General features: G+C 45.2%; 1 protein-coding gene across 1 annotated transcript in view; it reads left to right on the forward strand.

Moving 5' to 3' along the window:
* The window catches only part of LOC120029376 (protein kinase C epsilon type-like), a 128,281-nt gene that overhangs the window by 50,833 nt on the left and 50,872 nt on the right, over positions 1 to 26,576 (forward strand). The window contains exon 3 of the mRNA XM_038974602.1: positions 26,403 to 26,571. Within this exon, the coding sequence (XP_038830530.1) occupies positions 26,403 to 26,571 (169 nt within the window). The remainder of the gene's footprint in view (positions 1 to 26,402; positions 26,572 to 26,576) is intronic.

Raw genomic sequence — 26,576 nt, forward strand, 5'->3', positions numbered from 1 at the left:
AAAGCATCTTTATTGAGTTGTGTACAGGCCAGGGTTATGTTGGCAGCTCAGAGCTAAGGGTGTGTACACTACAGTGGATTATGTTGGTCAGACTCAGTGACATACAGACTCTGACATAACAGTATAGTACAGTATGATAGCAGTAAAGTACAGTATGATAACAGTATAATACAGTATGAGAACAGTATAGTACAGTATGATAACACTATAGTACAGTATGATAACACTATAGTACAGTATGATAACAGTATAGTACAGTATGATAACAGTATAATAGTATGATACCTGTATAATACAGTATGAGAACAGTATAGTACAGTATGATAACAGTAAAGTACAGTATGATAACAGTATAATACAGTATGAGAACAGCATAGTACAGTATGATAACACTATAGTACAGTATGATACCTGTATAATACAGTATGAGAACAGTATAGTACAGTATGATAACAGTCAAGTGCAGTATGATATCAGTATAGTACGGTACAGTATGATAACAGTATAGTACAGTATGATAACAGTATAGTACAGTATGATAACAGTATAGTACAGTGCAGTAGGATAACAGTATAGTACAGTATGATAACAGTATAGTACGGTACAGTATGATAACAGTATAGTACAGTATGATAACAGTATAGTACAGTATGATAACAGTATAGTACAGTGCAGTAGGATAACAGTATAGTACAGTATGATAACAGTATAGTACGGTACAGTAGGATAACAGTATAGTACAGTATGATAACCGTAAAGTACAGTATGATATCACTATAGTACGGTACAGTATGATAACATTATAGTACAGCTTGATAACAGTATAGTACAGTACAGTATCATAACAGTATAGTACAGTATGATAACAGTAAAGTACAGTATGATAGAAGTATAGTACAGTACAGTATGATAATAGTATAGTACAGTATGATAACAATATAGTAAAGTACAGCATGATAACAGTATAGTACAGTACAGTATGATACCATTATAGTACAGCATGATAGCAGTATAGTACAGTACAGTATGATAACATTATAGTACAGTATGATAACAGTATAGTACAGTACAGTATGATGAAAGTATAGTACATTACAGTATGATAACATTATAGTACAGTATGATAACAGTATAGTACAGTACAGTATGATAACAGTATAGTATAGGACAGTATGATAACAGTACAGTATATTACAGTGTGATAACAGTATAGTATACTATAGTACATTTTGTTACCGTATAGTAAAGTATGATAACAGTATAGTGTACTACAGTACAGTGTGATAACAATATAGTACATTATGCTAACAGTATAGTGAAATACAGTACAGTATGATAACAACACAGTACAGTATGATAACAGTATAGTGTACTACAGTACAGTATGATGACGGTATAATACAGTATAGTATGATACTAATATATTATAGTACAATATGATAACAGTACATTATAGTACAGTATGATAACAGTTTAGTACGACAACAGTATAGTATGGTATGATAGCAGTGTAGTATAGGGCAGTATGATAACAATATAGTACAGTATAGTGTACTATAGTACAGTATGATAACAGTATAGTGTACTACAGTACAGTATGATGACGTTATAGTACAGTACAGTATGATACCAATATATTGTAGTACAATATGATAACAGTAGAGCACAGTACAGTATGATAACAGTATAGTACGTTATAATAACAATATAGTATAGTACAGTATGATAACAGTATATTACAGTGTGATTAGAGTACAGTACAGTATGATACCACTATAGTATAGGAGAGTATGATAACAATATATTATAGTACAGTATGATAACAGTATTGTATAGTACAGTATGATACCAGTATAGTATAGTACAGTACAGTATGATAACAGAACACTATAGTACAGTATGGCAACAGTACAGTGCAGTATGAAAACAATATATTATAGTACAGTATGGCAACAGTACAGTGCAGTATGAAAACAATATATTATAGTACAGTATGGCAACAGTACAGTGCAGTATGAAAACAATATATTATAGTACAGTATGGCAACAGTACAGTGCAGTATGAAAACAATATATTATAGTACAGTATGATACAAGTACAGTATAGTACAGTATGATATCAGTACAGTATAGTATAGTACAGTATGATAACAGTATAGTACAGTATATCAGTATAGTACAGTATGATAACAATATATTATAGCACAGTATGATAACAGTATAATACAGTATGATAGCAGTACAGTATGATAACAATATATTATAGTACAGTATGATATCAGTACAGTATAGTACATTATGATGAACGTACAGTATAGTACAGTATGATATCAGCACAGTATAGTCTAGTACAGTATGATATCAGTATAGTACAGTATGATAACAGTATAGTACAGTATGATATCAGTATAGTACAGTATGATAACAGTATAGTACAGTATGATATCAGTACAGTATAGTACAGTATGATGGAAGTACAGTATAGTACAGTATGATATCAGTATAGTACAGTATGATATCAGTACAGTGTAGAACAGTATGATGAAAGTACAGTATAGTACAGTATGATATCAGTACAGTATAGTACAGTATGATATCAGTATAGTACAGTATGATATCAGTATACTATAGTACAGTATGATAACAGTAAAGTCTAGTACAGTACACACACCCAGCTATGTTGTTCAGTTTTCCTCTATGGCTCCTGGCTAATTTAGATCTTGTGAGTGAAGCACAGTGTCTGATTGTTTTTGTGTGTATAAAGGCAACGGTTAGCTAGCGGTCGTAGACCAACCTTTTTCACCCTGTTTTTTGCTGACTACCCACTATTCAGTGGCGTTAGCCTCCTTTTAGCATTGCTATCATGGACACATTAGAGCCAATAGTGTGTTATTTCCTCTAGAGTTGGGCAGTACCCAGATTTTCATATCATCATACTGGGATATACGGTATTACCTGCTTAGTACAAAAGGGGGGGCCAAAAAACGTCTATTGGGTATGATAATATATGCTAACGAGCGCAAACGAAAATAAACGAATTGCAAAGACAGTCAATCCAGCTCATGAAGTTATACATACAGTATATAGGTAGGAGCTGCTCAGTGTCATGTTTGTTGTGTTTTATACATGCAGTATATAGGTAGGAGCTGCTCAATGTCATGTTTGTTGTGTTTTATACATACAGTATATAGGTAGGAGCTGCTCAGTGTCATGTTTGTTGTGTTTTATACATGCAGTATATAGGTAGGAGCTGCTCAATGTCATGTTTGTTGTGTTTTAAACATACAGTATATAGGTAGGAGCTGCTCAATGTCATGTTTGTTGAGTTTGGACATTTATAAGCGAATGTGATTGAGAAATATTGTGAACGAGAGACATTTTGCAAATGAACAAGGGTTTGACCTGTGCTTGTCTGAAGGAAAGACGGTACTGGCTCTGAAGCAGCATGTGTAGGCTACACGCTGTGTCTGGGTGGAGTCTGGAGTCGCTAGGGCAACGGGCCTGCCTGCTCTGCTCATAGAAGATGGGGAGGAGCAGAAGGGCTGAGAATGGAGGGAGAAAAAAACGCAAGGAAATCAAAATAGCAGTGGTAGCAGTGGTAAAACTCATCCAAATGGCTTTGACTTCTCAAACATGGTAGAAAGCTTACCAAATAATGATGCCGCGCCACCTTAATAATTCAGTAACTTACTTAGATAACTTGCAAGTTAAACATAGGGGCCGTTAACACAGATTTCTGTCACGTTCCTGACCTGTTTTCTGTTGTTTTTGTATGTATTTAGTTGGTCAGGGCGTGAGTTGGGGTGGGCATTCTATGTTATGTGTTTCTATGTTGGGTTTAATGTGTTGCCTGATATGGTTCTCAATTAGAGGCAGGTGTTTGACGTTTCCTCTGATTGAGAACCATATTAAGGTAGGCTGTTCTCACTGTTTGTTTGTGGGTGATTGTCGCTGTGTCTGTGCTTTGTTGCACCACACGGTACTGTCTCGTTCGTGCATTCGTTTTTCCTGTTCGTGCGTTCTTCGTTTCATGTAGTTCTCATGTTCAGGTCTGTTTAGTTCGTTTTGTTATTTTGTCATTTCTAAAGTGTGCTTCGTCATCGTTATTCTTTTCTTTATTAAATTCATTATGTATTCATCACCCGCTGCGCCTTGGTCCGCTCATTCACCACAAGACGACCGTTACAGAATCACCCACCAACGAAGGATCAAGCAGCGGGTTAACGGGCAGCAGCAACAGCGCAAGAAGGAGGAATGGACTTGGGAGGACGTATTGGACGGAAAGGGTTGCTACACATGGGAGGAGATCCTGGCTGGAAGAGATCGCCTCCCATGGGAACAGCTGGAGGCAGTTAGGAGAGCAGAGGCAACCGGAGAGAGGAACCGGCGTTATGAGGGTACGCGGCTAGCACGGAAGCCTGTGAGTCAAGCCCAAAAATTTCTTGGGGGGGGGCTACAAGGGAGTGTGGCGAAGTCAGGTAGGAGACCTGCGCCAACTCCCCGAGCTTACCGTGGAGAGCGAGAGTACGGGCAGACACCGTGTTATGCGGAAGAGCGCACGGTGTCTCCTGTACGTGTGCATAGCCCGGTGCGGGTTATTCCACCTCCCCGCACTGGCCGGGCTAGATTGAGCATTGAGCCAAGTGCCATGAAGCCGGCTCTACATATCTGGCCTCCAGTACGTCTCCTTGGGCCGGTGTACATGGCACCAGCCTTACGCATGGTGTCCCCGGTTCGCCTACACAGCCCAGTGCGGGTTATTCCACCTCCCCGCACTGGACGGGCTACGGGGAGCATTCAACCAGGTAAGGTTGGGCAGGCTCGGTGCTCAAGGGAGCCAGTACGCCTGCACGGTCCGGTATATCCGGCGCCACCTTCCCGCCCCAGCCCAGTACCACCAGTGCCAACACCATGCACCAGGCTTCCTGTGCGTCTCCAGAGCCCTGTTCCTCCTCCACGCACTAGCCCTATGGTGCGTGTCTCCAGCCCGGTACCACCAGTTCCGGCACCACGCACCAAGCCTCCTGTGCGTCTCCAGAGCCCTGTACGCACTGTTCCTTCTCCCCGCACTCGCCCTGAGGTGCGTGCCCTCAGCCCGGTACCACCAGTGCCGGTACCACGCACCAGGCCTATAGTGCGCTTTGAGAATTCAGTGTGCCCTGTTCCTGCTCCCCGCACTAGCCTTGAGGTGCGTGTCTCCAGTCCGGTACCACCAGTTCCGGCACCACGCACCAGGCCTACTGTGCGCCTCAGCAGGTCAGAGTCGGCCGTCTGCCCAACGCCGCCTGCACTGCTCGTCTGCCCAACGCCGCCTGCACTGCTCGTCTGCTCAACGCCGCCTGCACTGCTTGCCTGCCCAGCGCCGTCTGAGCGGCCTGCCTGCCCAGCGCCATCTGAGCCATCCGTCTGCCCAGCGCCATCTGAGCCATCCGTCTGCCCAGCGCCATCTGAGCCATCCGTCTGCCCAGTCTGTCCCGAGCCGTCAGAGCCGTACGTCAGTCAGGAGCCGCTAGAGCCGTCAGTCAGTCAGGAGCCGCTAGAGCCGTCCGTCAGTCAGGAGCCGCCAGAGCCGCCAGCCAGTCAGGAGCCGCCAGAGCCGCCAGCCAGTCAGGAGCCGCCAGAGCCGCCAGCCAGTCAGGAGCCGCCAGAGCCGCCAGCCAGTCAGGAGCCGCCAGAGCCGCCAGCCAGTCAGGAGCCGCCAGAGCCGCCAGCCAGTCAGGAGCTGCCCTTCAGTCATGAGCTGCCTTCCAGTCATGAGCTGCCTTCCAGTCATGAGCTGCCCTCCAGTCATGAGCTGCCTTCCAGTCATGAGCTGCCCTCCAGTCATGAGCTGCCCTCCAGTCATGAGCTGCCCTCCAGTCATGAGCTGCCCTTCAGTCATGAGCTGCCCTCCAGTCATGAGCTGCCCTCCAGTCATGAGCTGCCTTTCAGTCATGAGCTGCCCTCCAGTCATGAGCTGCCCTCCAGTCATGAGCTGCCCTCCAGTCATGAGCTGCCCTCCAGTCATGAGCTGCCCTCCAGTCCGGAGCTGCCATTAGTCCGGAGCTGCCCTTCAGTCCAGAGCTGCCTCTCTGTCCGGAGCTGCCCTTCAGTCCAGAGTTGCCCCTCTGTCCTGAGCTACCCCTCTGTCCTGAGCTATCCCTCTGTCCTGAGCTACCCCTCTGTCCTGAGCTACCTCTCTGTCCTGAGCTACCTCTCTGTCCTGGGTTACCTCTCTATCCTGAGCTACCTCTCTGTCCTGAGTTGTCTATATTTAGGAGGGGCCTTGGTGAAGGTTCCTGGACCATGGTGGGGGGCGAGGGTCGCCACTCAAGGGACGCTAAGGAGGGGGACAAAGACAATGGTGGAGTGGTGTCCTCGTCCTGCGCCGGAGCCGCCACCGCGGACAGATGCCCACCCAGACCCTCCCCTTGAGTTTTAGGGGTGCGCCCGGAGTTCGCACTTTGAGGTGGGGGTTCTGTCACGTTCCTGACCTGTTTTCTGTTGTTTTTGTATGTGTTTAGTTGGTCAGGGCGTGAGTTGGGGTGGGCATTCTATGTTATGTGTTTCTATGTTGGGTTTAATGTGTTGCCTGATATGGTTCTCAATTAGAGGCAGGTGTTTGACTTTTCCTCTGATTGAGAACCATATTAAGGTAGGCTGTTCTCACTGTTTGTTTGTGGGTGATTGTCGCTGTGTCTGTGTTTTGTTGCACCACACGGTACTGTCTCGTTCGTGCATTCGTTTTTCCTGTTCGTGCGTTCTTCGTTTCATGTAGTTCTCATGTTCAGGTCTGTTTAGTTCGTTTTGTTATTTTGTAATTTCTAAAGTGTGCTTCGTCATCGTTATTCTTTTCTTTATTAAATTCATTATGTATTCATCACCCGCTGCGCCTTGGTCCGCTCATTCACCACAAGACGACCGTTACAATTTCTTAATTTTTCACGCAGGGAAACAAAGATAAAACGCATAAGAAATCTCTTACTGCGTTTTGTAAACACAAAATGCTTCTTATTGTAATTTCTACTCGGCATCAGACTAATTGTGTGCTTCAGCTGCACTTCTCCACTTGGACGAGAATTCAGGAACTGGCATTCTTTCAGCCGACAGTGCAGCATCAGACCAGAGTATTTACTACAGGTTGTATCTCTGACAGATCAGAGTATTTACTACAGGTTGTAGCTCTGACAGACCAGAGTATTTACTACAGGTTGTAGCTCTGACAGATCAGAGTATTTACTACAGGTTGTAGCTCTGACAGATCAGAGTATTTACTACAGGTTGTAGCTCTGACAGATCAGAGTATTTACTACAGGTTGTATCTCTGACAGATCAGAGTATTTACTACAGGTTGTATCTCTGACAGATCAGAGTATTTACTACAGGTTGTAGCTCTGACAGACCAGAGTATTTACTACAGGTTGTAGCTCTGACAGACCAGAGTATTTACTACAGGTTGTAGCTCTGACAGACCAGAGTATTTACTACAGGTTGTAGCTCTGACAGACCAGAGTATTTACTACAGGTTGTATCTCTGACAGATCAGAGTATTTACTACAGGTTGTAGCTCTGACAGACCAGAGTATTTACTACAGGTTGTAGCTCTGACAGATCAGAGTATTTACTACAGGTTGTAGCTCTGACAGACCAGAGTATTTACTACAGGTTGTAGCTCTGACAGACCAGAGTATTTACTACAGGTTGTAGCTCTGACAGACCAGAGTATTTACTACAGGTTGTAGCTCTGACAGATCAGAGTATTTACTACAGGTTGTATCTCTGACAGATCAGAGTATTTACTACAGGTTGTAGCTCTGACAGACCAGAGTATTTACTACAGGTTGTAGCTCTGACAGACCAGAGTATTTACTACAGGTTGTAGCTCTGACAGATCAGAGTATTTACTACAGATTGTTGCTCTGACAGATGTGTAGATACTTTTCTTTTTCTACGTTAAATACCAGATTAACTTTAGATAAAACATTAGGAAATGTAGCTGGCTACCTTCTTTCTATGATAAACATTAGACATAGGATGGCCATGTGTCATTTTTGCTAAAAAGACCTTGCTTTTTCATTGTAAGCTCATTTACTTGTGTGGCTGCTAGCCAAATAGTGTTGCACTTCTGTTGTAATCTGATGAAAATGAAGCTAAAACTATTGTTGCACGTCCCTGATCACTCTATTGAAGTAAAAAATACACTGTTGACCTTCATAATAAAACGCGACCCGTGTCAATACACAGCTGGTCTCATCAGCTCTTGCTTTCTCCCTTTGTGCTATTTACAAACAAATATGTGACTGTTCTGGGGAACTAATGAAGAACGCAATCTGCTTTATCTCCTAACGTATTGCACAAATTGACTGCATGTATTTACTTAAAAAGTAGCTACAAATATTTAAATGTATTGAAAACTTCAAAGAAATAGTTTAATCGGTATTGACGGTATTGAAAAACCATCCCGTGACTATTTTCAAATACCCCGGTATACGGTATATACGGTATACCACCCAAGCCTACTATCCTCCTACTATCCTCAAGCTAATGAATTGATTGTAGCTTCCAGGGCCTGTTGTCCCCCTCCTTCCCTGTTAGCGTGTCATGTCTCCTCTTCCAGGAAAACAGATAATTAGCCAATGAGTGCAGTCTCTGTTAGTAACCCCAGTGGGCCTGGATAGAGTCAGAGAGCCTGTCATTCACCTGCCCACCAAAGGCTAAACACAGACAAACATGCTAACCCGACAGTGAAGACAAAACAGGTGTAGATGTACTCATTCAGCACCTACAGCTTTCTTGTTTGTTTATTGTCTATTTAGAGGAGAGTCAGTTTGTTTTAGCTTTCTAAACCTACTGGGCACAGCTTTGTGTCAATAAAGGGACAAAGATATATTGGTCCATTACAGAACTATGGTAAACAATTATTTTAGAGCTTGTTTACATTCAACCTATAAGGGTCGTGGTGAGTTGGTACTGTACAACCTCGATCTGTACAGAAACTATAGCCTAAATGCTCAGAGTGGGATAGGAGAAGTGCCCAATCCCAACATGGCAATATCCGCAGGACTCAAAACTAGCCTACACAACACGTTCCTAGGGGAATGGGGTCGATTTGCGACTGGGCATCTGTCATGACCTCCAGGACTGGGCATCTGTCATGACCTGCAGGACTGGGCATCTGTCATGACCTCCAGGACTGAGCATCTGTCATGACCTGCAGGACTGGGCATCTGTCATGACCTCCAGGACTGGGCATCTGTCATGACCTCCAGGACTGGGCATCTGTCATGACCTCCAGGACTGAGCATCTGTCATGACCTGCAGGACTGGGCATCTGTCATGACCTCCAGGACTGGGCATCTGTCATGACCTCCAGGACTGGGCATCTGTCATGACCTCCAGGACTGGGCATCTGTCATGACCTGCAGGACTGTGCATCTGTCATGACCTCCAGGATTGGGCATCTGTCATGACCTGCAGGACTGGGCATCTGTCATGACCTGCAGGACTGGGCATCTGTCGTGACCTGCAGGACTGGGCATCTGTCGTGACCTGCAGGACTGGGCATCTGTCGTGACCTCCAGGACTGGGCATCTGTCGTGACCTGCAAGACTGGAGTTGAGTGTTGTTGAGGAGAGGCAGATCAAAGATACTGTGTTATGTGTGTGTGTGTGTGTGTGTGTGTGTGTGTGTGTGTGTGTGTCTGTGTGTGTGTGTGTGTGTGTGTGTGTGTGTGTGTGTGTGTGTGTGTGTGTGTGTGTGTGTGTGTGTGTGTGTGTGTGTGTGTGTCTGTTCTATGTGTCTGTGAAAGCTACAGGGACACCAGTGTTTACTCATCACTATGAAAATGACAGTCTCGGATCCTCCTTACATAGTCAAGCTTTATTCGGGAAGCTCTACACACACACACACACACACACACACACACACACACACACACACACACACACACACACAAATCCCCCCGCACTTTTTAATACAGGAGAGTAGCTCACTCCACCTGTGTTTATGTAAACGTGTCAACCAGCTCTGGGCCAGACCGACAGTAGCACATGTTTATTCGCATCTCTCTCTCTCTCTCTCTCTCTCTCTCTCTCTCTCTCTCTCTCTCTCTCTGTCTCTCTCTCTCTCTCTCTCTCTCTCTCTCTCTCTCTCTCTCTCTCTCTCTCTCTCTCTCTCTGTCTCTCTCTCTCTCTCTCTCTCTCTCTCTCTCTCTCTCTCTCTCTCTCTCTCTCTCTCTCTCTCTCTCTCTCTCTCTCTCTCTCTCTCTCTCTCTCTCTCTGTCTCTCTCTCTCTCTCTCTCTCTCTCTCTCTCTCTCTCTCTCTTTCGCTCTCGCTCTCGCTCTCGCTCTCTCTCTCACTTTATGTTTCTCCTGTCTTTGTGACTATGTATATCCTCTCACTTTGTCATTCTCTATATCTCTGTCTATGTCGTTGCTTCAGTCTAGGTGTAAAACATATATGTTATAAACACACACACACACACACTTAGACTCCCTCCTGCCGGCTGCCACTGTAGGATCCATCCTTAAAGTGCTGTTGTGTAAAAGGAAGCTGAGTGTCTTGCTTTAAAATGTCTCTTTCTCTGAGCAGTGCCCCTTGAGGAGCTGTACTCTCCCTCTCTCCCAAACACAGAGGCTGAAACAGGAAAAGCCTTATGCTGAGGAGGTCATGTGACACTAGCGCCTGGTGTGGCCTGGCCCGAGAGCTCATGTGACCAGTAGGGATCCATGGCTGTGCCCCAATCGCCTGGTGAAGCTTCCTCTCCTCATCTCCTTTCCCTCAGATTCTACCACTGAGGCCTTGTTAGATGAAGGCTACGTGATGGAGAACTTTTCTTACACCAAATTTGCTCTTTGTCCCTCTGGGGATTATTAAAGTTAATTGTGTTCACATTTGTATTAATACCAAACAGGAGAAACAATAGCAGAATATAAAGGGAAAGGGGGATACCTAGTCAGTTGTACAACTGAATGAATTCAACTGAAATGTGTCTTCCACATTTAACCCAACCCCTCTGAATCAGAGAAGTGCGGGGGGCTGCCTTAACCGACCTCCACGTCTTCGGCGTCCGAGGAACAGTGGGTTAACTGCCTTGCTCAGGGGCAGAACGACAGATTTTTACCTTGTCAGCTCGGGGATTCAATCCATACAATGAGTATATCAAAATAAGGTTACAAATGGTACAATTTGGACATGACAGTGTGTAAAACAAAACATGTTATTGATAGATCATAGGAACCGCTTAATAAAGTGAATACGTACTCTCAGTTCATGTTTTCCTGGGTGTGGCAGTTATAATGACTGTAGCAATGACTTCTGAACGGCTTGTTAGGCAGCTGTAGTGATATTCCACTCTAGTTAAACTGGCCTTAGCTGTTATGGTCCTGTCCAGGGTGAATACTAACAAACACAGTGAAAGCAGTGAAGGTTGTGTACTGATGACTCTGAGGTCAGGAGGACTGCAGCAACAAGGCTAGGACAGCCACAAGGTATTTTCCAGCTCACATGGAGAGCAGCCGTGCAAGTTGTCTACCTGGCAGGAGCAGCCCCGGTGGGCAACGCCTGAAAATAGCTCACTAGCTGGGCTTGATTAGCACCTCACACCACCTGCCCTGAAGGCCCACACTGGTCGATGCAACGGAAAAACAGTCCAATTACGGCGCTCTGTCAACTCTCCTCTGTAAACACTTTCTACCCATTCTCTCTCTCTGTCTCGTTCTCTCTCCCCTCTCTCTTTCCCTCGCTCTCGCTCCCTCTCCTCATCCCCTCTCCCCTCCCTGTTTGTGCAGAGTGAGTGATAGAGTGAGTGACTCCACAGCAGCACTTCCAGGCCTGTAAGGTCCAGATGGCTGGTTAGATAACTGCTGTTGTCTTTGACTATGATCCTCATTAGATCCCTTCAATTCCCCAGCAGTGGCGCTTATGGCTATCCATCTATCTCTGTCTCACCCTAACACACAGGACTGATGCCTTTGACCTTCACAGAGAGCTGTCCTTCCAGGCCTTGTCGTGCTTTCACTGTGACCTGCTTCCAATGTCCTTCACATACCAGTGTTCACCATCTCACCTAGTGTTCTACATCCTTGTATGAGTCACTCACATAGGGCTGAGACTGAAAGACCTGCTGTCATTGACTTGCTGTTGGTGACCTTTACAGAGGCATACTCGCACTAGAGATCACACACATGGGTCCAAAGACGCTGATGCACTAGCATGAACCTACATGAACACTGGTGGGCCAATGTAGTTGTGTTGTTACACTGTGTGTGTGTGTGTGTGTGTGTGTGTGTGTGTGTGTGTGTGTGTGTGTGTGTGTGTGTGTGTGTGTGTGTGTGTGTGTGTGTGTGTGTGTGTGTGTGTGTGTGTGTGTGTGTGTGTGTAATATGCATATTGATGTGTGGGTGGTGGATGTGCTGCAGCGGGCTGGGTCAGGTGTCTGTGTCTGTCTACTGCCAGTGGGTTGTGATTAATGCAGCTTTAATTGGGCCTGTGGATGGCTCCTGTGTGAAGAGCTGTGGGCCTGGGGACATGGAGTAGACCCTATCACCCACACAGAGGCCTGGGAGTGCCTCTCATCCCTCCTCCTCTCTTCCTCCTATTTCTCTCTTTCTACACTCTCTCAGAGCCGGAGCAGCTCTCTGACAAGGACCTACACTCAAACACTCAATAGCACTGCTTGAATGGGTGTGTGTGTGTGCAGTTTTGTAGAATTTATATTTGTTTCTGCGTGTTTGCATGTTTGCATGTTTGAGTGTATGCATATACATGCATGTACCTGTGTAGTCCTGCATGTATGCAGTGCTCAATCTCAGTGATGTGCAATGGGGATTGCCAGGAAGGTACTTCACTCACATATCTGCAGGCCTTATATAGTGAGCACATGTTGCCACACACTACTAGCACCCCCTTGTGTAGAGAGATCCTCACCAAGTGGGATGGTCACAGCGCTAACAGGGGACCGATGACATCACACATGAGTGACGTGTCCTCTACCATTGACAAAGAGCCATCTCCCCTCCTACAGCGGTATGGTTACGGCTGTTGCTAGGCAGCCAGGGCCAGTTGCTAGGCGATGGTGACGGCATAGGGGCTGGAGGGGTACGACTGAGGACTCATTGGAGGAGAAGGTCAGAGGGGAGGGACCTCCTTTCTCATCCAATGGGTTTTGAGGAGGAGATGAAAGAGGACGTGAGGAGTTGAGATCTTCCTACAGAGTGCATGATGAAGCGGAAGGCCCAATGCACTGTGGGAACAGCCCTTAGAGAATGGTCCGATCTGGGTGTATTGTCACACCTCTCCATTGACACATAGTTGATTAGTGGGTGGGCCAAAGCCAAAAAACATTAAGTTCATCTATCCCCGTCGAGAGAACTGCTAAACATGCAACCAATCAGAACTCCCGCACGTACCCCTTGTGATGAAGGCAGCCAATGGCCTGCTTCTATCTGGGATGTAAACATCATCAAATGAAAACTCGAGCTGCTTTCTGTATGTGTGTGATGAGCTCCCAAAGACTGAAATAAGATAAATATCTGTTTTTGAGTGCACTTGACATATGCAGCATACAATACGAAAGGTATTGATGGTATGAAGAGCTAACTCTGTTGACCATTTAGCCAATGTTACAGTTTGACTAGCCTAGCCAGCTACTGTAAATGTCAGTTTGCATGCTCAGGGGCTAGTGTTTCATTAGCTATCTCTCTGTTAGTTAATCACATTTTTGAATGTTTTGACATGATTATATGTCTCATTTCAAGTAACTAGATGCAATAATATACTTTGCATAGAAACCCAAATAAAAGCAGATCCTATAATGGAGGTTTAAAAAGGACAGCTGCATACTAGCCAACACAGCATATCCTACACATGTATTTATTTTTAATTTTGTAATTTTTAATTGAACCTTTATTTAACTAGGTGCGTCAGATAGCATACCTTGCAAAAACAGCTGGGAAAAATGTAGACAATGTGCTCTCCAATGAGATGACCAGAGTTTGATTTGTAAACCAGAGGAGTTCTCAGATGAGTCCACAACACCATGGTGTGCATGCATCACGTTGGATGCATTGGAACATAAGATATGGAGAAGGATAAAGAGTCTGCACGATTATAGAACAAGCAGTTGGGAAATTAATGTTTGAGATTCAAATACTAAATGTTCAGTCAATGTGAGTATATTTAGGTGCTTTAAATGATTAGCCTAACTTTCCTACTAAAAGTTGAACGTGCCAAATTCTTGCCAATCCATTCTACTACTAACTATGACTGAGTGTGAGACATGTTTTCCATAATGTATGTTTCATGCATATACATTCAAACCAAGAACACCATCACATTTAGTGTATCACCCTTTATTGAGTACGGAGACAAATAGCAAAGGTGTCTCAGGCATATTTGAAGTATCTAAATATAGTGTAACCTACCAATCAATGTACTGCATATAGAGAGAGACGTGCCGTGGAGGGCATAATCTTACAATGTTGCAGTCCAGAAATGAGAGCTTTTTTTATCCATGCCAAAGCCTCTAATGGAGACAGTAGAACTTTCGTCAATGCGTGCTTCAGTATTCCCCCGTCTCCCTAGGAAGCATTCGTGTGCCCAAGCCCCATAGCGCGTATCGAAAGGTTCCCACCCTGGTCACCAATGTAGCTGACCGATGTAGAGAGAGAGACAAGTGCCTTAGCGGACTGAATCTTAAGATCGTGTGATTCAGAGACGAGAACTCTACCATCTATGTCAAAAGCCTGGGCTCCTGATGTGGACAATAGAATTCTCATCACTGCATTTTACAATAGTAAAACTGAATCTGTTTCTCACCTCGTCAAACTGATTCTACATTGAATTTAGTCTTTGAGATGCTCAAACAAGCATGTGTATCTGTAGTGAGTGTTCTTCAACTCTAAACTGCACTAGACTGTGTAAGACAAAATCCACAAAGAAAAGACAACAGGCAAATGCGTATTTGGTCTCAACGTCTAAATAGTGACGACAGGGCTAGTTCAAACTGCAGTAGGATGGTTCTCCTCACAGGTGAATGAATCAGCTGAGCCCATGCTTGGTGATTAACACTTGTTTGATCTCTGGGCGCAGGACAAAGGAGAGGAGAGCTGAATAGATCATGGGAGACAAAAGTGAGAGAAGAATGAATCAAAGAAATCACAGCAAAGGATTGTAGTTTATGAGCTGGAAAATGAACATCCTGACAGACAAAAAAGGCAACAGCTAGGCTACTAGGAGAAGGACAGAGGAGGGTGCTCTGCGTCCTACTCCAATTTAGCTACAGATTGTAAGCCAGATAATGTGATGTATCCAGTACTGGATGTTACAGGTTATAGAAAACACCGCCATAGATTCTTCAACTACATGATATTCTCCTCGTTCTCGATTCTGGAAAACAGGTATCTTATAAATGTCCATGTCCAGTTGCAGGTGGTTCCACAAACATCAGAGAAAACTCAGAAAGATATTAAATCCTTTTGTACTGTGTGAGTCGTCATCTTAGCTGCCGAATTTCAATTGGTTCTTTATTTAGTACTTGGCATCATTTGCCTGTCCAGCTAGCAAACATATAAGTACGTCTTTTTTTTATTGCGAGAATTGACAACAAAAACGGAAATTTGTTAAGAATAAATAAATAACAATATGTAAAAACCAGCTCCTCCCTCGCCAGGGACTGATAATCTCGTAAACTAAAGCAGATACGATGCTTTAACCCACCACCTAGATGTGATGTATTGCTTATTACTCCTCTGGATAAGTTCTGATGTCATCCATCCCTACCCACTAAGTCATCCACTCCTCTGGATAAGGTCTGATTCATCCATCCCTACCCACTAAGTCATCCACTCCTCTGGATAAGTTCTGATGTCATCCATCCCTACCCACGAAGTCATCCACTCCTCTGGATAAGGTCTGATTCATCCATCCCTACCCACTAAGTCATCCACTCCTCTGGATAAGGTCTGATTTCATCCATCCCTACCCACTAAGTCATCCACTCCTCTGGATAAGGTCTGATTTCATCCATCCCTACCCACTAAGTCATCCACTCCTCTGGATAAGGTCTGATTCATCCATCCCTACCCACTAAATCATCCACTCCTCTGGATAAAGTCTGATTTCATCCATCCGTACTCACGAAGTCATCCACTCCTCTGGATAAGGTCTGATTTCATCCATCCCTACCCACTAAGTCATCCACTCCTCTGGATAAGGTCTGATTTCATCCATCCCTACTCACAAAGTCATCCACTCCTCTGGATAAGGTCTGATTTCATCGATCCCTACCCACTAAGTCATCTACTCCTCTGGATAAGGTCTGATTTCATCCATCCCTACCCACTAAGTCATCCACTCCTCTGGATAAGGTCTGATTCATCCATCCCTACCCACTAAATCATCCACTCCTCTGGATAAAGTCTGATTTCATCCATCCGTACTCACGAAGTCATCCACTCCTCTGGATAAGGTCTGATTTCATCCATCCCTACCCACTAAGTCATCCACTCCTCTGGATAAGGTCTGATTTCATCCATCCCTACTCACAAAGTCATCCACTCCTCTGGATAAGGTCTGATTTCATCGATCCCTACCCACTAAGTCATCTACTCCTCTGGATAAGGTCTGATTTCATCCATCCCTACCCACTAAGTCATCCACTCCTCTGGATAAGGTCTGATTTCATCCATCCCTACTCACAAAGTCATCCACTCCTCTGGATAAGGTCTGATTTCATCGATCCCTACCCACTAAGTCATCCACTCCTCTGGATAAGGTCTGATTTCATCCATCCCTACCCACTAAGTCATCCACTAAGTCAGGGGTGGGCAACTCCAGTCCTCTGCGGCCAGAGTGGTGTTACACTTTCCCTTCATCCCTAGCAAACACTGCTGAACTAATTACATTCTAAACTGAAGATCATGATTAGTTGATTATTGGAGTCAGGCGTGTTAGCTGGGGCTGGGCCAAAAGTGTGACACCAATCACCCCCCCCCGAGGACTGGAGTTGCCCATCCCTGCAATAAGTCATCCACAAAGTCATCCACTAAGTCATCCCCTCCACAGCCTCCCTGATCATCCTTCTGTCTGGCCAAAGGCTACAGATGGGACAACTGTCACAGATAGACTGAGCTGGGAATGTTCAGGTCCACAAACAGACAAATACACAAACACACACACAGGCGCAAACACACACACATGCTCGGTGACACACACACTCACACACACACAGCCTGACACACACCCACGGTGACGTCGACACACATACACACCCTCGGGAACACACACACACACACACACACACACACACACACACACACACACACACACACACACACACACACACACACACACACACACACACACACACACACACACACACACACACACACTCACACACACACAGCCTGACACACACCCACGGTGACGTCGACACACATACACACCCTCGGTAACACACACACACACACACACACACACACACACACACACACACACACACACACAGGCACACTACACACAAGCGTGCGCGCACATGCTCACACACACGCACATGCTGATACAGGCACACACGCATGCGCACCTACACATAGGCGCACACATTCACACCGTGGGGGTGAGAATGAGAGCAGGGGCGTGTGGCGCAGTATGTCTGAGGGTTGGTTTCTCATCTCTGGAGTTGAATCATCATGCCTGCAGAGTGAGGAAGGGCCTAGCAAGAGACACTGTAGAGGGGAATGGTGTTGAACACTTACAGTATATATACAAAAGTATGTGGATCCTTCAAATTAGTGGATTAGTCTATTTCAGCCACACCCGTTGCTGACAGGTGTATAACATTGAGCACACAGCCATGCAATCTCCATGGACAAACATTGGCAGTAGAATGGCCTTAATGAAGAGCTCAGTGACTTTTAACTTGGCCACCTTTCCAACAAGTCAGTTGGTCATATTTCTGCCCTGCTAGAGCTGCCCCGGTCAACTGTAAGCGCTGTTATTGTAAAGTGGAAATGTCTAGGGACAACAATGGCTCAGCCTTGAAGTGGTAGGCCACACAAGCTCACAGAACTGGACTGCTGAAGCACGTAGTGCGTAAAAATCATCTGTCCTCAGTTGCAACACTCACTACCGAGTTCCAAACTGCCTCTGGAAGCAATGTCAGCACAATAACTGTTCGTCGAGAGCTTCATGAAATGGGTTTCCATGGCTGAGCAGCCACACACAAGACTAAGATCACCATGCGCAATGCCAAGCGTTGGCTGGAGTGGTGTAAAACTCGCCGCCATTGGACTCTGGAGCAATTTATTTTTATTTTATTTTATTTCACCTTTATTTAACCAGGTAGGCTAGTTGAGAACAAGTTCTCATTTGCAACTGCGACCTGGCCAAGATAAAGCAAAGCAGTTCGACACATGCAACACAGAGTTACACATGGAATAAACAAACATACAATCAATAATACAGTAGAAAAATCTATATACAGCATGTGCAAATGAGGTAGGATAAGAGAGGTAAGGCAATAAGTAGGCCATGGTGGCAAAGTAATTACAATGTAGCAATTAAACACTGGAATGGTAGGATGTGCAGAAGATGAATGTGCAAGTTGAGATACTGGGGTGCAAAGGAGCAAGATAAATAAATAAATACAGTATGGAGATGAGGTAGATTGGATGGGCTATTTACAGATGAGCTATGTACAGGTGCAGTGATCTGTGAGCTGCTCTGACAGCTGGTGCTTAAAGCTAGGAGGGAGGTAAGAGTCTCCAGCTTCAGATATTTTTACAGTTCGTTCCAGTCATTGGCAGCAGAGAACTGGAAGGAGAGGCAGCCAAAGGAAGAATTGCCTTTGGGGGTGACCAGTGAGATATACCTGCTGGAGCGCACGCTACGAGTGGGTGCTGCTATGGTGACCAGTGAGCTGAGATAATGCGGGGCTTTACCTAGCAGAGAATTGTAGATGACCTGGAGCCAGTGGGTTTGGCGACGAGTATGAAGCGAGGGCCAGCCAACGAGATCATACAGGTCGCAGTGGTGGGTAGTATATGGGGCTTTGGTGACAAAACGGATGGCACTGTGATAGACTGCATCCAATTTGTTGAGTAGAGTGTTGGAGGCTATTTTGTAAATGACATCGCCGAAGCAATGGAAATCTGTTCTCTGGAGTGATGAATCATGCTTCACCATCTGGCAGTCTGATGGACGAATCTTAGTTTGACGGATGCCAGGAGAACGCTACCTGCACCAATGCATAGTGCCAACTGTAAAGTTTGGTGGAGGAGGAATAATGGTCTGGGACTGTTTTTCATGGTTTGGGCTGGGCCCCTTAGTTCCATTGAAGGGAAATCTTAACTCTACAGCATACAATGACATTGTAGACAATTTTGTGCTTCCAACTTTGTGGCAACAGTTTTGGGAGAGGCCCTTTCTTGTTTCAGTATGACAATGCCCCCATGCACAAAGCGAGGTCCATACAGGAATGGTTGAGATTGGTGTGTAAGAACTTGACTGGCCTGCACAGAGTCCTGACCTCAAACCCATCGAACACCTTTGGGATGAATTGGAACGCCGACTGCGAGCCAGGCCTAAGCAGCCCAACATCCGTGCCCGACCTCACTAATACTCTTGTGGCTGAATGGAAGCAAGTCCCTGCAGCAATGTTCCAACATCTAGTGGAAAGCCTTCCGAAGAGTGGAGGCTGTTATAGCAGCAGGGTGGACCAACTCCATGTTAAGGCCCATGATTTTGGAAAGAGATGTTTGACGAGCAGATGTCTACATACTGTTGGTCATGTAGTGTACATGAATAACAATAATATTATTATTATTATCATTCTATTGTGTTTTTTTCAGTAAATTTGTCTTGTATCTCAACAAACCACAGCACAGCATCGCCACATAAGTACATAAAGTACATAAACCACAAGCAATAACTACAGCAGGTAACACGTTGATACAGTTCACAGTTTGTAAATTCAAATTGACTTATACTAGTGCGGACGAATGATTTCTGGGCTCTGGCGGTTTTGTACAGAAGGTCTCTGTATGGACAGGCTGATGGTAGGAGCTGGTACTCTTGGTTCAGAGGGTGTGTCAGGTCGGTGGAAATTCTCACTCCTGCCTGCACCACTCTCTCCAAGAACAGATTTTCCATGCTCTTGAGATTAACTCCATTGATTTTACTGTGTGTGTGTGTGTGTGTGTGTGTGTGTGTGTGTGTGTGTGTGTGTGTGTGTGTGTGTGTGTGTGTGTGTGTGTGTGTGTGTGTGTGTGTGTGTGTGTGTGTGTGTGTGTGTGTGTGTGTGTGTGCGCGCGTGCGTGCGTGCGTGCCTGTGTGTGCCTGTGTGTGTGTGTGCCTGTGTGTGTGTGTGCCTGTGTGTGTGTGTGTGCGTGTGAGCGTGCCTGTGTGTGCTGGTGAGCGTGCCCCTGTGTGTGCACATCCCTGTGTGTGTAAACGTACACTACCGTTCAAAAGTTTGGGGTCACTTAGAAATGTCCTTGTTTTTGAGAGAAATATAAAAAAACACTCCTGTTTTCCAATGGCACGTTGTGTTAGCCAATGGCACGCTGTGTTAGCCAATGGCACGTTGTGTTAGCCAATGGCACGTTGTGTTAGCCAATGGCACGCTGTGTTAGCTAATAAGATTTTCAGTTTCTTGGCAATTTCTCACATGGAATAGCCTTCATTTCTCAGAACAAGAATAGACTGACGAGTTTCAGAAGAAAGTTATTTGTTTCTATTTTTACCCTGTAATCGAACGCACAAATGCTGATGCTCCAGATACTCAACTTGTCTAAAGAAGGACAGTTTTTTGCTTCTTTAATCAGGACAACAGTTTTCAGCTGTGCTAACATATTTGCAAAAGGGTTTTCTAATGATCAATTAGCCTTTTAAAATGATAAACTTGGATTAGCTAACACAACGTGCCATTGGAACACAGGAGTGATGGTTGCTGATAATGGGCCTCTGTACGCCTATGTAGATATTCCATAAAAAATCTGTCGTTTCCAGCTACAATAGTCATTTACAACATTAACAATGTCTACACTGTATTTCTGATCAATTTTAATGGACAAAAAAGGCTTTTCTTTCAAAAACAAGGACATTTCTAAGTGACCCCAAACTTTTGAACGGTGGTGTATAGCTGCTCTGTTTTCTGTTCCTACTCTCACGTTCTTTCCTTTTCTCCTCTACTTCTCTGCTAGAGGTTGGTTGTATCTCAATTCAATTTCAATTTAAGGGGCTTTATTGGCATGGGAAAAATGTTTACATTGGCAAAGCAAGTGAAATAGATAATACAATAAACAAAAGTGAAATTAACAATACAAAATTAACAGTTAACATTACACTAACAAAAGTTCTAAAAGAATAAAGACATTTCAAATGTCATAGTATGTCTCTATACAATGTTGTAATGACAGTTAAAGTGCAAATAGTTAAAGTACAAAAGGGAAAATAAATACAAATAAATATAGGTTTGTTCTTCACTGGTTGCCCTTTTCTAGTGGCAACAGGTCACACATATTGCTGCTGTGAATGCACACTGTGGTATTTCACCCAATAGATATGGGAGTTTATCAAAATTGGATTTGTTTTAGAATTCTTTGTGGGTCTGTGTAATCTGAGGGAAATATGTGTCTCTAATATGGTCATACATTTGGCAGGAGGTTAGGAAGTGCAGCTCAGTTTCCACCTCATTTTGTGGGCAGTCTCTCTCTCTCTCTCTCTCTCTCTCTCTCTCTCTCTCTCTCTCTGTCTCTCTCTGTCTGTCTCTCTCTCTCTCTCTCTCTCTCTCTCTCTCTCTCTCTCTCTCTCTCTCTCTCTCTCTCTCTCTCTCTCTCTCTCTCTCTCTCTCTCTCTGTCTCTCTGTCTCTCTCTGTCTCTCTCTCTCTGTCTCTCTCTCTCTCTCTCTCTCTCTCTCTCTCTCTGTCTCTCTCTGTCTCTCTCTGTCTCTCTCTCTATCTCTGTCTCTCTCTGTCTCTCTCTCTGTCTCTCTCTCTCTCTCTCTGTCTCTCTGTCTCTCTCTCTCTCTGTGCTGTATAGAGTTAAGTGAGGAGAGGAGTGTGTGATTGATTAGCTTTAGGGGTCAAGTTTGACTAAATCAAATTAGGTTAGGGTTAGGCAGACAGACAGACAGACAGACAGACAGACAGACAGACAGACAGACAGACAGACAGACAGACAGACAGACAGACAGACAGACAGACAGACAGACAGACAGACAGACAGACAGACAGACAGACAGACAGACAAGGCCTGATCTTGCAGCTCCACACAGTGGTCATATATGATACAACACCCTGGCACACTGAGGGGAGAGAGAGCGGAGAGAGAGATTTTTTCAACAATGGACATGACTTCATTGTGGCGCAGCTGTTGCTCCCAGTTACAGGTAAAATTACACACAGCGTCAGTTGACCCCAGAAACCAAAATGTGCCAGTCAGTGTATTGTGTGCAGGGGGGCATGCAGACCTGGGGTCTTACTCAGCAGTAATACAACCAGCACTGTGCCGACACCTTAGGGTTGTGTCTGTCTGACAGTGAATCCCTGGATGGACCTAGATCCCACTGCTTTCACTCAGTGTTTTTTTCTGGGTCAGAGTGAACCACTAGACCTTTAGGTTATCTGAAAAGAACTGTGGCAGGGGGTTATCACCTACCAGACCATGTGGCAGGGGGCTGTCACCTACCAGACCATGTGGCAGGGGGTTGTCACCTACCAGACCATGTGGCAGGGGGTTGTCACCTACCAGACCATTGGGCAGGGGGCTGTCACCTACCAGACCATGTGGCAGGGGGTTGTCACCTACCAGACCATGTGGCAGGGGGCTGTCACCTACCAGTAACATACCGTTGATATAACAAGTTCTGTTTTCTTAGTTCGTCTGTATGACATATAACAGTATGACAGTATAATTAACAAAGTGACAGAGTGTAATCTAAACCTAAGCAATCCACAACAGGGAGTGTGTGTGTGTGTGTGTGTGTGTGTGTGTGTGTGTGTGTGTGTGTGTGTGTGTGTGTGTGTGTGTGTGTGTGTGTGTGTGTGTGTGTGTGTGTGTGTGTGTGCGTGTGTGCGTGTCCATGTACAAGTATGTGCTGTGTGCATACAGTAAATGTGTGAAGCTGTGTAAGAGAGAGAGAGAGAGAGAGAGAGAGATGTGCAGCTCTCTCCTGTGCAGCTCTCTGAGTGACCTTGTCTGCTGCCCTGGTGAGTAGGGCTGACAGGTCTCCAATATGGTTGCTCTGTGTCACAGCCTACACCGTCAATCCATTGATCCAGACCTCAGCAGCTACAGTACACTACATACACACTCACACTGGGACACTGGGAGAGAGCTCAATCACCAGCATGTCATATCCTGCATTCTTCTTAGTTAAGGTTGAATCAGTCACTGGTTAGCTAGGTAGCATATAGGCTATCTTATCCGGACGAGACAAATGTTTGATTACAAGTTTTCTCTGTGTGTGTGTGTGTGTGTGTGTGTGTGTGTGTGTGTGTGTGTGTGTGTGTGTGTGTGTGTGTGTGTGTGTGTGTGTGTGTGTGTGTGCGCGCGCGCGTGTGTGAGACAAGCCTGTTAATCACCTCTCCAGCATCTGCATAGCGTTGAGGTTGTTGAGGGAATTATCTGTGTGTATTCACCTCTGCGGAAGTACCACCATCTAGAGGTAGTCATGTGTAATTATAAACTGGGTGCTTCGATCCCTGAATGCTGATTGGCTGACAGCCGTGATATATCATGGGTATGACAAAACTGTTATTTTATTGCTCTAGTCTTGACTGTGTGCTTAGGGTCGTTGTCCTGTTGGAAGGTGAACCTTCACCCCAGTCTGAGGTCATGAGCGCTCTGGAGCAGGTTTTCATCAAGGATCTTTCTGTACTTTGCTACGTTCATCTTTCCCTCGATTCTGACTAGTCTCACAGTCACTGCCGCTGAAAAACATCCCCACCGTATGATGCTGCCACCACCATGCTTCATCGTAGGGATGGTGCCAGGTTTCCTCCAGAGGTGATACTTGGCATTCAGGTCAAAGAGGTGGATCTTGGTTTCATCAGACCAGAGAGTATTGTTTCTCATGGTCTGAGAGTCTTTAGGTGCCTTTTGGCAAACTCCAAGCGGGCTGTCATGTGCCTTTTATTAAGGAGTGCTTCCGTCTGGCCACTCTACCATAAAGGCCTGATTAATGGAGTGCTGCAGAGATGATTGTCCTTCTGGAAGCTTCTCCCATCTCCACAGAGGAACTCTAGTGCTCTGTCAGAGTGAACATCGGGTTCTTGGTCACCTCCCTGACCAAGGCCCTTACTCCCGATTGCTCAGTTTGGTCGTGCGGCCAGCTGTAGGAAGAGTCTTGGTGGTTCCAAACTTCTTCCATTTAAGAATGATGGAGGCCACTGTGTTCTTGGGGACCTTCAATGCTGCAGAAATGTTTTGGTACCCTTTCCCAGATCTGTGCCTCGACACAATCCTGTCTCGGAGCTCTACGGACAATTCCTTCGACCTTCGACCTCGCTTGGTTTTTGCTCTGACAACTGTCAACTGGCACTGTCAACTGTGGGACCTTATATAGACAGGTGTGTGCTTTTCCAAATCATGTCCAATCATTTACCACAGGTGGACTCCAATCAGGTTGTAGAAATCTCAAGGAGGATCAATGGAAACAGGATGCACCTGAACTCAATTTCGAGTCTCATAGCGAAGAGTCTGAATACTTATGTAAATAAGGTATTTCTGTTATATTTAATACATTTGCAAAAATGTCTAAAAAACTGTTTTTACTTCATCATTATGCGGTATAGTGTGTAGATTGCTGAGAAATGTTTTTTTAATACATTTTAGAATAAGGCTGTAACGTAACAAAATGTGGAAAAAGTCAAAGGGTCTGAATACTTTCCAAATGCACTATATGTACAAAAGTATGTGGACACCCCTTCAAATTAGTGGATTCGGCTATTTCAGCCACACCGTTGATGACAGGTGTATAAAATCGAGCACACAGCCATGCAAACTCCATAGACAAACATTGGCAGTAGAATAGCCTTACTGAAGAGCTCAGTGACTTTCAACGTGGCACCGTCATAGTGCCACCTTACCAACAAGTCAGTTCGTAAAATGTCTGCCCTGCTCGAGCTGCCCCGGTCAACTGTAAGTGCTGTTATTGTGAAGTGGAAACGTCTAGGAGCAACAACTGCTCAGCCACGAAGTATTAGGCCACACAAGCTCACAGAACGGGACCGCTGACTGCTGAAGCACGTAGTATGTAAAAATTGTTGCAAAACTGCCTCTGGAAGCAACGTCACCACAATAACTTTTTGTCGGGAGCTTCATGAATTGGGTTTCCATGGCCGAGCAGCCGAACACAAGCCTAAGATCACCATGCACAATGCCAAGCGTCGGCTGGAGTGGTGTAAAGCTCACTGGAGTGATGAATCACGCTTCACCATCTGGCAGTCCGACGAATGAATCTAGGTTTGACGGATGCCAGGAGAACGCTACCTGCACCAATGCATAGTGCCAACTGTAAAGTTTGGTGGAGGAGGAATAATGGTCTGGGACTGTTTTTCATGGTTCTGGCTAGGCGCCTAGGTTCCAGTGAAGGGAAATCTTAACTCTACAGCATACAATGACATTGTAGACAATTTTGTGCTTCCAACTTTGTGGCAACAGTTTGGGAGAGGCCCTTTCCTGTTTCAGCATGACAATGCCCCTGTGTACAAAGCGAGGTTCATACAAAAATGGTTTGTCGAGATCGGTGTGTAAGAACTTGACTGGCCTGCACAGAGCCCTGACCTCAAACCCATCGAACACCTTTGGGATGAATTGAATCGCTGACTGCGAGCCAGGCCTAGTCGCCCAACATCAGTGCCCAACCTGCTCTTGTGGCTGAATGGAAGCAAGTCCCTTCAACAATGTTCCAACATCTAGTGGAAAGCCTTCCCAGAAGAGTGGAGGCTGTTATAGCAGCAAAGGGGGGACCAACTCCATATTTAAGCCCATGATTTTGGAATTAGATGCTCGACAAGCAGGTATCCACCCACTTTTGGTCATGTAGTGTACCACGGCTAAGGGCTGTGTCCAGGCACACTCTTAGGCGTCGTGCCTAAGAACGTGGTATATTGGCCATATACCACACCCCCTCGGGCCTTGTTGCTTAAATGACACCCCTGCAGCACTGGACATTCCCTCCCAGCTTTAAGGTGTTTGGAGTAGCACTAGACTGTTCCATTCCCTCCCAGCTGTATGGGGGTTGGAGTAGCACTGTGGAGAATCATACTACTGGCAGACTCTTCACCAATGTGAAATAATTCATCAGCCTCCTTCTTGTGGCATTCTGTTGTGTACCAGTTGATACATTAAAGAGGAAGTCATGTGTTTCCCATGTTACAATCTTATGATTCCTTGGTTTTGCTAATAATGTGTTTCTCCAGCTCCAGGCTCCAGTGAGAATGCAGAGGAGCGTGTGTTTCGGGAGCGCATGCGGCCTAGGAAGAGGCAGGGTGCCGTACGAAGGAGGGTCCATCAGGTCAACGGACACAAGTTCATGGCCACATACCTACGACAGCCTACCTACTGCTCCCACTGCAGAGATTTTATATGGTGAG

The sequence above is a fragment of the Salvelinus namaycush genome, chromosome 35 (genome assembly GCF_016432855.1).
Source record: "Salvelinus namaycush isolate Seneca chromosome 35, SaNama_1.0, whole genome shotgun sequence".
Classification (NCBI taxonomy): domain Eukaryota; kingdom Metazoa; phylum Chordata; class Actinopteri; order Salmoniformes; family Salmonidae; genus Salvelinus; species Salvelinus namaycush.